This window comes from Lissotriton helveticus, chromosome 1_2, assembly GCF_964261635.1.
Source record: "Lissotriton helveticus chromosome 1_2, aLisHel1.1, whole genome shotgun sequence".
NCBI classification, from domain to species: domain Eukaryota; kingdom Metazoa; phylum Chordata; class Amphibia; order Caudata; family Salamandridae; genus Lissotriton; species Lissotriton helveticus.
The window spans coordinates 349,248,102-349,262,484 of record NC_136058.1 but is presented as its reverse complement, the minus strand read 5'-3'; the positions used below and the strand labels follow the sequence as shown (position 1 = coordinate 349,262,484).

At 44.9% G+C, this 14,383-nt stretch overlaps 1 protein-coding gene across 1 annotated transcript in view; it reads left to right on the top strand.

Moving 5' to 3' along the window:
- The window catches only part of LOC144804214 (bile acid-CoA:amino acid N-acyltransferase-like), a 48,757-nt gene extending 46,642 nt beyond the window's left edge, over positions 1–2,115 (top strand). Inside the window, exon 4 of the mRNA XM_078671901.1 lies at positions 1,128–2,115. Within this exon, the coding sequence (XP_078528027.1) occupies positions 1,128–1,724 (597 nt within the window). The 3' untranslated portion in view covers positions 1,725–2,115. The remainder of the gene's footprint in view (positions 1–1,127) is intronic.
- Positions 2,116–14,383: the final 12,268 nt, after the last annotated feature.

Sequence of the window (14,383 nt, the reverse complement as noted above, 5' to 3'; positions counted from 1 at the left end):
TTTGTAAATGTATTCTTTCTGTAATGAATGCTGCACTGAATTGAATCACTTTTCATGCATCCCTGGAGAGAAAGAACAGCCGGGTGTTCCATTACCTGGTAAGTGCTGGGTAATTTGTATATGGAGGTTTTCAACAACGCCGAACAAGATCTGCTCTAGAGGTTTTCTTGCTTACCCTCTTCATAGTAGTTGGACTCGAAGATGGAAGAAAGGTAGGAAGGGGTCTCCAGTGATGGATGAAGGTATGGCCATGTTTGGGATTGAAGCACCCTATGATATCTGGTCAAGTTTTACAGCGATCCGAGTAAAATCAATTCTTTGAGTGGTCACATAACCACTTGCCTTTAAACCTAAGAATTAGAAATTAGTGGTTAGATTGTTAAACGCCAAAAGATCAATGTGTTTAGCCAGATGTTGAAATTGTCAAGAAGCCTGGGGTGAATTAGGGTTGCATATTGAGCCTCGGAAACAAATAGGTGTCCTACTAACGGTGGCACTGGATACTGTGATACTTTGGGATAGGAGATGCAGGAGTGCTGTGTGGTTCACCCTTCGGTAGATCTTACATATCATTGCTCCTCTCTCCACTCCTGTCACATGTATGATGCTTTTGGAGTTCATGTTAATAGTATATGTGCACCATGTTCTTCACTAGCCTTCTGAAAAAAACAGTTTCCATTAAATAGAAAATATTCTTATCTTCATTGCTCAGTACATTGTAAATTTTCAATAAACGCTACACAAATGGTTTGGCCGCTTAATATATATCAGACTGCATTAGTTTCTCGTTGAGTCTGAGCTTGATGCACGCTGGTGAATTACTTTAAGTCTGCAGTGCTTTGGAGGTACAAGGCTGACATCCTATACATGGTTATAAACTGTCTAGAGACAGATAAATATACAGTGTGTTCTACACAAGTGACCATCCACCCTCTATTCCTAAAGGGGATAACATTCCAGATCTTATTCAGTCTCGGCCTGTCCGCTTTGGCTTGAAATGTGTATTGCCATAATCTGGAAACAGTTTTGGGATAGTGCCTCGCACTTTGGGCAACAAAATAAAAAAACAATATCACAGTATGTTGCCATAAATATCCTCATTGCCGCTATGTGTTTGTTTTTTCTAGGTCTTGGGTCCCACTGTTGGCGTGGTGGCTGTTTGCAAAGGAGCGGAGATTGCCTTGGCAATGGCAACATTTCTAAAGCAGGTGGCGGCTACAGTCTGCATTAACGGTACTAACAGCATCAATGGCATGACACTACACTACCGGGACCTCTGCATCAATGGATCCCCGTATAAGCCAGAATTTATCCGCACCACCAATTATGGTGCAATGGAAATATATGATGTGTTTGTGGATCCCCGTGCACCAGAGCATCAGAACTGTCTCCTCCCTGTGGAAAGAGCTTTGGGTTCCCTAATGTTTGTCGTGGGTGGTGATGATAGGAACTACAACAGCAAACTCTATGCGGATGAGGTGCTCGCGCGGCTCAAGAGGAACGGGAAGACGAATGGTCGCCTCCTCTTCTACCCGGGCGCTGGCCACCTAATAGAGCCCCCGGGCTCGCCTCTCTGCCGCATTGCAATTGCCCCCATTTTCCCACTGCCGCTTCTGTGGGGAGGAGAGTTGACAGCCCACTGCAAAGCACAGGAACATTCCTGGAGGGAAATTCAAAATTTTCTTCTGAGCCACCTAAAAGGCCCAGTGGTCAGCCAACTTTAATCTTATGACCAAATTTAAAAATGTAAAAACACTCTTTGTGAGCTGGTCGTAAGAACTTATGGTACAAACAATGTTGTAAAACCTAGTGGTTTTAAAGCAGCCAACATTTATTTTGACCCTTTGCACAAGTGTCAAATCAATATTGTTTTTTCTAACTTTAAAATGTTGAGATTTTAAACGCTGGTCAATATTTTATTTTCATATCGGGTATTTCATGCATGCCTCCCTTGACTTTTTAGTGGAAGGTAATGAATGAATGAATGAATATGAATTCCAAATACCTATCTCCATATTGTAACAGACTGACAAAGATGTATTTTCTTTTCTCCGTTCAATCACATAAAGCTATTAATGGACCTAAGAAAAAAAAAATAATATTGTAATAATCAAATATTTGTGTATTTTTTTTTATTTCCATTCCTTAATTTATCTCTATAATCTATTTATCATATGATCTGGGTCTATCCTGTACACATCCTGTAGGTATTTTGCCTCCTATTGGTGGAACTAGAATGTGTTTCCCTTGCCAATTCGTGCGGATTGCAATTGGCTTCTTTCGCTCTCTGCAGTGTCTTATAGCAGGGGTCAGGCCTCTCGTTTTCTCTAAAATTCTTTTTATTTGCTTCCTTTTTTTCTCTTAGAACTCCTTTTGGTTCAGAAAGCTTGTTTCACAGAGCTTAGGGGTTCAAGCCTTGCATCAGGAACAGCCTTCCAGTGCCTGCCTCTGCTTTTTGTGCTTGAAGAAGTATCTGAGATACTCCTGGGCGAAGTACTACGCTACACTCACGCAGTTTACGCTACTTCGCACTATGCGAATTGTACGTAACACAGTGCAAACAAGCATAGCGTAGCGGTAATTTTTTGCTTGCTCGAATGTCCTCAACGAGAAGTTGGCGACTGCGAGCGAGCAAAATGACATCCCCGTGAAACTTTTTCCTTGTTCGCGATCAGCACCATCATGTTGCCAATCGCGAGCGTGGAAAATAAACCTCCCGGTGAGATTCTCAACGCGGGGAGGTCAGGTTTCTCATTGCAAGTGGTCGACTATGCTCTCGATCACTCGCGATGAGAAACTACCAGTCTGCGTTGAGAAAACCGCACTGTGCAAGATGCGGTTTGCACTGATTGCACAGTGCGGAAAAGCATCCGGCACTGTGCAATCAGTGCGAACAGCAATTTGCACAGTGCACTACTACGCCCACTCTTGTTTGCTGGCTTGTGTGGCTGTAGATAGACATGCTCTGCATACTCCTGGTATGTAGTGTTGGGTCCGGAGTTGTGCAAATTGTTTTTCTTCAAAGAAGTCTTTAACCCCTTGCGCGCTGCGATAATTCTCCGACTGTGCTGGAGAATTAATGAGCGGGTGGGGTTTGGACGGCCCCTGGCCGTCCTCCACACACTCCCACTGTGACGTATTACGGCCGGGGGCTGTCCCAGGAATTGAAGGGGATAAAGTCACAAGACTGAGTGACTTCGCCTCATGGTGATACTGACCATGAGCATCTACTCCTTTGTTAGATTGTTTTCTCGCCACCATTAGATTTGGACATGATTGCCTCTGCTCCATGTTTTGATTGTGCATTTCACTTCTGGGCTGCTCTCAAATTTCATTGCTTCGGGATCCAACCTATCGCTCTTTGGGGCGCTTGTCTAGGGCAAATGTCTTCAAACTTTTGTAGGTTGAGCCCCCCCCACCTGAATTTTTTTTTAAATGTGCTCCCACTCAGTATTGAAATACACTCAAAATAGTCAGGAGCCTCACACCTAGATGCAAATGAAGCAGTGGGGAAACAAAGGATAGCACTTCAAACATTCTTATGAAAGGCAGCTTTTCACTTTTTAGGAGATATGCATGCACTGTAAGAATGTCTGATGTGTTGGTCTTTCCCAGTATTTACACAAAGCAAATTGCATTTATATAGAGTTTACTACACCTGAGGAGGGAGGTGTTGAAATAATTTAAGTACCAGTATTTTTTCCTGTATCGCCCTACTCATCCCAATGCAGGTTGTCATAGTGCTTTACATATACATGCGCATATTACATGTACAATGTGTTAGATAAAACTGGGGGATTGGATTGCAAGGTGTAGAAGTCACATATCATCTTCCATTGTCCACTGTGCTATCATCCTTGCAATGCACTCAAATGTACACATGATAGACTTGCTAAACATATATGTGAGGGTTTTAGATCTGATGTCACTTCTTGTGATGCACTTCCTGTAAAGTCGTGGCTTGTGATGCCACTTTCTATAATGCCAATTCCTGTGATACCATGTGTAATGTTGTGTGCTGTGATGTCACTTGCATACTGCCTAACTTGGTTAGTCCCCCCACTTCTTTTGTTAGGACTTGTATCCTGAGCAGGTGTGTTCAATCTGTTATTTGGATACGAATGCACTCCTGTGTTGCTCGGATTCTACAAGTTTCCTTTTTCCGCTTTACTTGAGGTTTCCCATACTGATAGGTCACAGTTCCTCTCCTAACCGAATAATCGTGTCAGCTGGGTGTTGTGGGGGGGTTGTCAAACGTTGGTGGCTGAACAGGCATTACATCAGTTTGCAAGCTCACTGTATGACACTTTTTAATATCAGACCACAACAGGCTTCGATCATGAATGCAGAGTCCAGTATTCTCACTGTCACCGACCTCAATCTGTTAGACAAGTATTTTCTAAGGCATGCAACTCATCCACTAAAATTCAAACTCTGCGAGACATAAGTTCTTGTTGCCCGCTGGCTGTAGCTTTTGAGCCTTCCATGTCTCTGGCACAGTCAATTGAAACACTTTCAAAGTTCCACCATGCCATTTCCAAAACTTCTTATAGAATGCACACCCTTCAGATTTTGCCACATTGCTGTGCAAAATACCCCCACACAGATCCGCACCTTGTGTGCAGCTTTTGTCTTTCACCAGACCACCGTGAGTCCAACTGCGACACATGTAATTCCTTATGGCCGAAGAAGACCCTAAAGGATAAAAGGACGCATCAAATGGAAATGTCTTGGGGCCACAGGGATGACACTCTCAACGTTTTCGGGGAGGAGGCTGCTTCAGAGGAAGAGCAAGAGGAATTTTCCCCTGATCAAAGCTCCAGCTCTGACGTGGAGATCAACATAGAGATGCGGTCCCTTCCACCTGGGCAGCACTAAGTACCATGACCACTATGCCATTACCCAAGCAGGTATCCAAACATCATCATTCTGACGGTCGCCAAACCGCCACTGCCTTCGTGCCGTGGTTGAATCGGCAAAAATATTTTGGACGTCCCATCCTCTTGCCCGGCACTGGTAACTGATACCTAGGCCAAGCCTTCATGATCTACCTCTTCGTACTGAAACCAACCTTAAGACCAACAAGCATTTGCAATGCAATAGGTCTCGCATTTGGAAAGTGTGAGCTATTGGTATTGTAAATGACACATTTTTTTAATATGTGTTGGCTTTCAAAATATATAAATTAATAGCATCGTTATTCACAAAGCAATAGCTTACACTTTCCTAATGCGAGTCCTATTGGCTCGCCATTAGCAAGCAAGGACAGTGCTGTTGTGGTGCTGAGTGATGATGTGGTGGTGTCCCTGAGTGGTGGAGGTGGAGTGGTGAGGGTTGTGAGGGTGAGGGTGTGATGGTGAGTGAGAGGGTGTGTGAGGGTGAGTGATGGTGTGAGGGGTGAGGGTGTGTGAGGGTGAGTGAGGGGGTGAGAGGGTTTGAGGGTGTTTGAGGGTGTGTGAGGGTGAGGAGGTGTGAGGGTACGAAGTAAATAGTGGCAGGGCAGACATCATAAGAGAGAGAAACACAAATGTTAAGATAACAGTGCTCGAAGGGGTTGTGAGAAGGTGCATGCTGAAGTCAGACAATGAATCTACATACATATTCTGACGTACTTTATTAAGCAATTTAAACAATACCTACTCTATCATATGGAAGGAGGCGGACCGCTGGAATCAACCAATGAAAATGTACCATTATGACATCAATCTTTCACATTTCTTAAGTAGTTTAATGCCCTGCTCATAAAACCGACCTTCGTCCTCAAAGCTAACTGATGTACATGGGAAAATACACACTCCTAGTGAACAGTGAAAGTACAGACTTTGGGCCAGATTTCCACAGCTTTTTTGTTTTAAACCCAGAAGTAGGGACCACTTTTTCCCGGAAATCCTAAACAAAGTCGCACTTAGTGTAAAAAAAACTTAAATAATCGGGACCATTAGTTAAGCTCCAACCTGTAAAGTAAGATGTCAGGCTCCAGATAAATGTAGCAGTTGTGTATTATTTCATAAAGGCATTGACGCCCCATGCTCTTTTGATAGACGTGTGTACTGCTATTTGCAGCAAGAGGACACGTGATTGGTCCATGTTTGAAGTGGTACAAAATTAGAACGCACCCAGTTCCCGCCTCATTTTTAAGTGCACCGAGATTCTTTCGTGCTAAAGTAACAGTGCCCTCCCGTTTGAAGCCTAGGGAGATGCCACGACAAATGCGCCGTTGTGTGCTTTCTATCCAGCCCTTGTGTGGGGGATGGTGGGCAGAGGATTGCGTGCTCGCGCTCAGCTGTGGAATTCTTTTCAGACAGACAAGGAATGCGCAATCAGCAAGTGCTGTCCAAACAACCGAGTGCACCAATAACCCCACCACGAGAAATCTCCCAGCAACCAAAGCCAAGGGATAAACCTTTTATGCTCATCTGTGGTTTGCCTGTGAAAGTAAATGTTGGAGATGGTGCTCTTCTGCTCCTGGACTGGACTAAAATGCGCTAAGTGACCAGCTGATGTGAACAGACAAAATCCTCAAATCGCTTGAAATATTAGTCTCTATTTGGTTAACAGCTACCCTAGGTTGCAGCATCTTATTTCAAGAGTCGTAGTACATCAAATATGTTTGGAAATTAGAGTAATTATTGCACTTGCATTATATAGCCTTAAAATGCAAAAGATCATTTACAAATTCACCCCGTACTTTCATATTGAGAAAGAAAAACTTAACCCTAGCAACAGACGTCATTCAGATCTTTCTTGTGGCGATTTCAGATGATTACAGCACACAAATCATAGTTTTGGCCTGCAGGTGGCGATAGGCGACCACGTCCAGAAATTAGTTTCACATCACAGGAGGGGGATAAAAGTTTGCGGCATTTAAAAAACATATTGTATGGCAAGAATGACAAAATTATGGGACAAGAAAATACAAATTATGGAGCATATTGCCACATATACAGTGACAATGTTCTTTTTTATTTTAACACCAAAGCAATCGGCAAATAAAACCAGCATTGCTTAAGAGCGGCGGTCCATTACTCTCAGCGAGTGTGCTCAGACGGAGTGACAGGCGCTGGAAGGACGGAAGCAATGACGGGCAAAGGTTCGAGCAAGGAGGAAACAGCTGGCCAACAAGCTCTCTGCATTGCTGGGGGAGGGGAGGGGTGGCTGGGGGGGGAGAAGGGGTGGGCGGGGGAGCAGCAGCCTTTGATGTGCGAGCGAGTGGGAGGGAACGACCATATGGGGTGTGATTGAGAAGTGAGGCCAAGCGCGCGCTGGGGAAGCGTCGCGCTTGAGTACCTCACATGCATTGGGGAGAATCCTCGCTTGTTCAAGAGTTTGTTTCGCCTACTATAGATCTCGACATCTGCAATGCGCAAGCGCATTGGCAGAGGTCGAGACCTAAAAATGACCTCCTGGTTCAAGCCAACCACATCTGCTTCCGTTCCTTTCAAAAAACATGAGTCTATACCAAAATCCTCAGTACCGGAAAATTCTAATCCAAAACCCTCAAAGTCTTTATTGGTTTCCATGTCTTCATTGGAGTCCATTCTTGAGAAAATTTACAATTTGACAACGGAAAATACAGTTTCAAGAAAGTACAGGGCAGATACTTTCTGCTCCACCACCAAAGAGGAGGTTCTCCTTCCAGGGGTAATTGGATACCCCTCTCCCACAGAAGAAAAGGATGAAGGGCAAGGCCACCTTGTCCTACTATTACACCACCTCCTCCGTACATTACACCACCCCGTCCCTCCCCTCCAACATCTATCTCCACCACCTGATCTACTTGATGCATCACTTCACCAGGTACAGATGATGGGGGTGGGGTAGGAGATACTAGGGCCATTAGGAATCCTGACCCATTGGATCTGTATGAAACTATCTTCCGTACACCCAACGATCCAGATTTATATCCTGCTCGTTCATTTCCTTCAAAAGATGCCTCTTCTTACCAACAAGTAATTGCTAGGGCAGCTGCTTTTTACAATGTTGAGCTCCACAAAGACTCTCTAGAACAGGATTTTGAGTTTGACACACTCTCTTCCACACACACCTTCACTGCGCCTTCCTCACTTGCTCACCTATGTGCAGTCCCCTTTCCGCCACAGCTTGTGTTTCATGAGTGGGGTGACCCGCACCAACAACGCACCAGAAGCTCCCAGCATATGGTCAGCGCTCCAGATGCTGCAGCCTTCTTTCTCCGCCCACTTCCACCCTGTCAAAAGGGAGTGTTTCGAGCAGACACGCAGCAGACATGTGCAGCAGTGCACCAAAGGCAAGCCCGTCTGCGCCTGGCCAACGCTGAACACCAGACACTCTGGCCATTTCTCCCCCTGATTGTCCGTTCCTTTCTGCCTTCCCACTCACTTCACAAAACTGCTTTTCACCCATGGCTATAATAAAGTATACTTGCCAAGAGTACCTCACACTTAATAGAGCAAACCATTTCAAAAAATCTATAACTCTCCCTCCATTGGCCTGGTCCATTACTGGTCAAACAGACAACCTCACCATGGCCAACTCCTCACTAAATTCTGCCCCATCGACCCTCCAAATGATATTCCAACAGACCCACCCAACCATCGAACTAGAATTTATTGTATTGCGCGTTCCATCCTTAAACTCGCCCTCGAAATCTAGACCTTGTTAGACTTTGAGAAACTTGACATCTTCTTTGACACAGAAATGTGGCTCCATGAGTCCTTGCTCCCTGATATCGCGATAGCTTTCCCCTCTGACTACCAATGTACCAATGAATGAGACTAGATAGGAACAACAAGAGAGAAGGTGGCCTAGCAATAGCCTTCAGCGCCAATTCCAAACTTCGCATAATCGACACCTTCCTCTCGGACAGGAGAGAACTCTGCATTTTTAAAATGGATTGTCTAACCAAGGGTTCTTAGAGGCGTTCCTTACTTTACCGCCCTCTGGACAATAAAGACGACTTTTCCAGTCATTTGATTGATACCATTGCACCTCATGTCCTGGCTGCTGATAACTTTCTTTTATTGGGAGATTTCAACCATCATGCTGAGCTTCTATCCAATATCCATAACAACACTCATCTCGAGCCTAAACACCTTGGGTCTCAAACAGTTGGTTGTCGGCCCCACCCATTTAGCAGGCCACACACTTGATCTTTTATTCACCAACTCGTCCCATATAAAGGTTGAGTCCCCCAATACCTGTCCTTTGGTCAGACCATAATATACTAAAATGTTCCTTACAGCTATTTTCAACTTCAAGCGCTCACCTGACGAACCAACGCTGAGCAGGCCAGGGAATAAAGTCAATCTAGCCACTTTTTCTCCCCATTTTACCACTCCCCCAACCTGAAACAGACATCCCTAACTCAACTGCAGTTGAGTCCTTTGAGGCAGCAATCAGTCAGGCCTTAGATAGAATTGCTCCCCTAAAAAATGTTAAACTTTACCGAAATTATCACTGTGGTTCACCGTTGACTTAAAATCAGACAAGCTAGCCGCCAGGAAGGCAGAACGCAAGTGAAGGTACTCAAAAAGTGCAGACGACAGACAGGACTATAAATCCACCCACAGACGCTATCTTGACCATATAGCCACGGCCCAAAAAACCTACTTAGATTACAGAATAAATCAGGCCTTCAATTCACACAAAGAATTGTATAAAATACTAAAAGACTTCACCAGCCAATCTCATGCCAGCCAGCACAGCCTATATCGCAAGAATGGGTGGATACCTTGTCCTTTTTTTTTTTATTTTTTTTTTTTATGGACAATATTAACCATATTTACAGATTTTTCCCTCACAAGGCTGACAAACCACAACACCACGGGCCTGCCAGTAATCACCCCATATTTCTACCTGCCTCAATGAATTCATTGAATTCACCCAAGAGGATGTTAGAACTGCTTTCCGTAAGGTCAAATCCGGCTCCCCTGCTGACCCAGTTTCCCCTCACATTCTGTTTAAAGTTGGGCCAGCCCTTCTTCCTGGTCTTACCCAGCTCCTCAACCTATCCCTACTACACTCAACTATTCCAACAAGGTGGAAAGCGGCCATGGTTAGACCTATACTAAAGAAGCCCACCCTAGACCCAATGCAGCCTAACAACGGTCTGCCCATCTCCCTTCTCCCTTTTTTTCTGAAAGGTCCTATAGTCACTAATCGACAAACAATTAACTACCTATCTGGAGAGTAATAGTCTGCTGAACCCCTCTCAATCCGGGTTCCGGGGCTCACATAGCACCGAAACCGCCTTGCTGGAAATAGTAGATAACATTAGACTCTCTCGACGCCAAACAATCAGCCATCCTGGTCCTTCTCGACCTATTGGCTGCCTTCAACACCATCTCCCACAGCACTCTTTTGAATCGCCTGTGGGAGATGGGTTTTGGGGGCTCCGCATTGAACTGGCTTAGGAGCTACTTGACAGATCGAACCTCGAAAGTTCACTTGGGCACCTTTGTCTCTAGCAGCCATCCCATAGACAAGGGTGTCCTCCAGGGCTCTATTTTGAGCCCTACGCTCTTCAACCTGTATGTGGCACCCCTAGCCAGCGTTATTAAATCACACGGCTTTGACACAGTATTGTACGCTGGCAATACTCAGCTGTTAATCACGCTAGGACCAGACCTCACTGACACTAAACTTCAATTCAGGCAGTGTATGAACAATATACACTGTTGGATGCAAACTAATCACTTGCAGCTCAACGCTAGTAAAACCGAAATCATCCTCTTCGGCAAAGCACAAACCTTGTGGTCAAGTAATTGGTGGCCTCCCAATCTCGCCACCTGTCCCTCACCCAAGTCGGCAGTTCACAACCTAGGAGTGCTGATTGACAATCATCTTACTATGTCCGATCATGTCAATCATTTGGCCAGCATCTGTTACGTACTAATGCGCTGGCACCGTAAGATCTTTAAATGGGTCCCACTGTCATCTTGAATGCTGCTGGTGTAAGGATTAATCATTACCCTGCTGGATTATGGCAATGTCCTCATGACTTCGATCAACGAATAGCAACTAACAAAACCTCAGGTCCTTCAAAACACGGCCGCCAGACTGGTATTAAATCTATCATCCCGATCTCCTTCGATACACAATCTGAGAGCTTTCCACTGGCTCCCTATCAGAAAACATATTATATTCAAGATTAACTGTCTGGTCCACAAAACCCTCTGTGGACACGGCCCTCCCTATTTTGCTAATAAACTGAAAAGGTACAATCCCTCCAGAACTCTCCGATCTGCTAATAAGCATCTTATTCCATCCATGATCCGATCCCCCAGGAACGGCGGCAGATCTTTCTCTTACCTTGGCCCCACCCTATGAACGCACTCCCTCTGCATCTTCGTTTTGAGACCAACCACAGAAAGTTCTGCAAGGCTCTCAAGACCTGGCTATTTTGAGTCTTCTTTTTTCTCAGTGAGCCCTCCTCTCTTTTTCCAATCACCGTTTCCTGTGACAGGCTAGCGCTTTGAGACCTTCGGGTGAAATATGCGCTCCACAAAATCCCATAACAAAGAAACCCAGTGTTTACCCATGCTTACCGGCCTGAGGCATGCTGAGGATATTTTTAAAGAGCCAGTCCATGCCAAACTATCACTCCATGGGTGGACCCACCTGTTATCAAGGGTCAAATTCTACCTGACTGTAGTTTCGACTACACGACTTAAGAGAGCAAACAGCCAGGTTACTGGGGATACTCTGCCTCCTGAAAAGTAAAGTAAGAGTATGGATGCAGCAGGGTTAAAGAGTTGGTGTATTGCCAATTCCCAAGCTCTCCTGGCACACTATGACGGAGCCCATTGGGATGGGATGGAGGAACGTTTACAATAACTCCCTGAGGAACACTGTAAAAGGGGACAACAAATTGTCACAGAAGGTCAGGCCATCACCACTAACTCCATTCGATGTGCACTATATGCAGTGGATACAGCTGCTAGGGGTGTCAACACCAGCATGCAACTGGGACGAAATGCTTGGCTTTAAACCAGAGGTCCAGCAGGCATGACTAAATATGCCTTTTGACATAGAACCCCTCTTTGGCCAGCAAGCAGGCAAAACCCTTGATAAAAATGAACAAGCATTTTCAATGCAAAGGTCTCGCATTTGCGAGCGTTTAAGCTATTGGCATTGAAAATGACAATGCCTTGTTGTTTTTAATGCCAAGGGTTCAAACTCTAGCAAATGCGAGATCCCTATAATGTTGGCCACGCCCCTTTTATTAGACGCTGCTAGCATATTCAGGTTACTGTGAGCAGCGCCTAAACAAAGGGATGTGGCCACCATTATAGTTAAAGCAAGCACACATGATGCTTTCATCTAGTTTTAAAATAAAAAATGAAATTTCAAAAGCTTTGTAGCTCGGCCGCTAAAGTTAAAGCCAACCGCGCTGGTAATTAAATAGGCGCATCTGCTAAAGTGAATGCAGACTGCGCTGTATATTAAATAAGCACGCCTGCTATAAGCAGACCGTGCTGTAGTTTGAATAATAAAAATATATTGCTATTTAAAACAAAGTGGGCAGGTGCATTGATGTTGTGGTTGGAATAGGGGAAGAGTATTAAAGAAAATTGTGCACACTGTGTAACAACCAAAGTAAAAGGGCCAGTACTCGTGGAAGGTTACAAGTGACGACAAGGCGGTCCTAAGGACGGACTAACAAGCCTATGTACAAATCAGAAAACAGCATTTACGAAGGGCAATGACATAAGCCCATGACAAATGTGGGCGGGGCTTCAAGAGCATACTCCAATAAAGCATGCCTCGCAGAGCGGGCAGCGCGTTAGCGCTGCCCTTAGACTCAACCTAAAAAGGAGAATATATGATGTTACTTAGCATACCGTTACTCCGCAGGTATTTACTTGGAAGTTTTTACTTCGCAAATACCATTACTATGCATGAATTTAGTGCGCATGCTTTCACATTGTAAATATATACAAATACATTAAAAATGCTTTTACTTCGCAGTTAATTATTATGCACATCATTACGTGTTCTAAATTAATCGTAATAGTAACCTATCCCCTGAACCCTAAAAATACCCCCTACACCCCCAAACCATATCTCACCCTGACCCCCAAAAATATCCCAGCACCCAAAAAACCTAAACGCACCCTGAACCCCAAAAATACCCCAGCACCCCAAAACCTTAAACACACCCTGAACCCGAAATATACCCCCTACACCCCAAAACCCACCCTGACCCCTAGAAATACCCCTGTACCCCAAAACCTAAATGCACCCTGAACAAAAATACAGCAGCACCCCAAAACCTTAAACACACCCTGAACCCTCAAAATACCCCATGCACCCCAAAACCCTGACCCCTAAAAATACCCCAGTATCCCAAAACCTAAACGCAGCCCGAACCCTAAAATTAACCCTACACCCCAAAACTCTAACTGATTCTGAACCCCAAAAATACCCCAGCACCCCAAAACCTTAAATGCACCCTGAACCCTAAAAATACCGCCTACACCCCAAAACCCTAACTCGCCCGACCCCCTAAAAAAACCCTAGGACCCCAAAACCTAAATGCACCCTGAACCCTAAAATTATCCCCTACAGCCCAAAACCTAACCCACCCTGACCCCTAAATTTACCCCGGCTCCCCAAAACCTAAACGCAACTTAATTTGCACAGTAACTCCATTATGCGTAGTAAGTGCATGCTAAGTAATGGAACATGCGTAGTAAATGCATGCTAAGTAATGGCATCTGCGAACTAAAATATGCATAGTAATGGTAATATGAAGTAATGACCGCGTATTAAGGGTAGAACACCTAAAAAGGATACTGACACAGCTAAGGCTATGGGAGCATTACAGGTGACAACTCCTAGAGGGTCCTGTCATCGCACAGTCTGCAGGGGATAATTCTAAAACCACAGAGGCCTCCACCTCCCAACAAAAGCAAGGCCTGTCTGCCTACAGTAGGACCTTATTTAGGTGTTCCCTCAGAGGTGGAAACAATTCAGGGAAGGGGCAGGGGTGTCTTCACCTGCAGAGCAACACCCTCCTAATCCTTCTCCCGACCCCTCCACTCAGGGGCAGACTACAATCTCTCCAGCCAGTCTGGGATTCCATCACCGCAGACCAATCGGTACTAGCCATTATCCAACATTGCTATTGCCTGGAGCTCATTACCACAATATCCAATATCCCACCTTGCACTCGCAGGCTATCACAAGATAATCTAACACTTCTCAAACAGGAGGTCAAAGCCTTTCTTCTCAAAGGGGCTATGCAACCTGTCCTTCTTCAACATCAGGGATCATGTGTATACTCTCTATACTTTCTCATTCCCAAAAAGGACGGGTCACGAAGGCCAATCTTAGATCTCCAACCCCTCATCCAATCAAAACATTTACATATGGTTACTCTAGAGTATGTTATTCCCCTTCC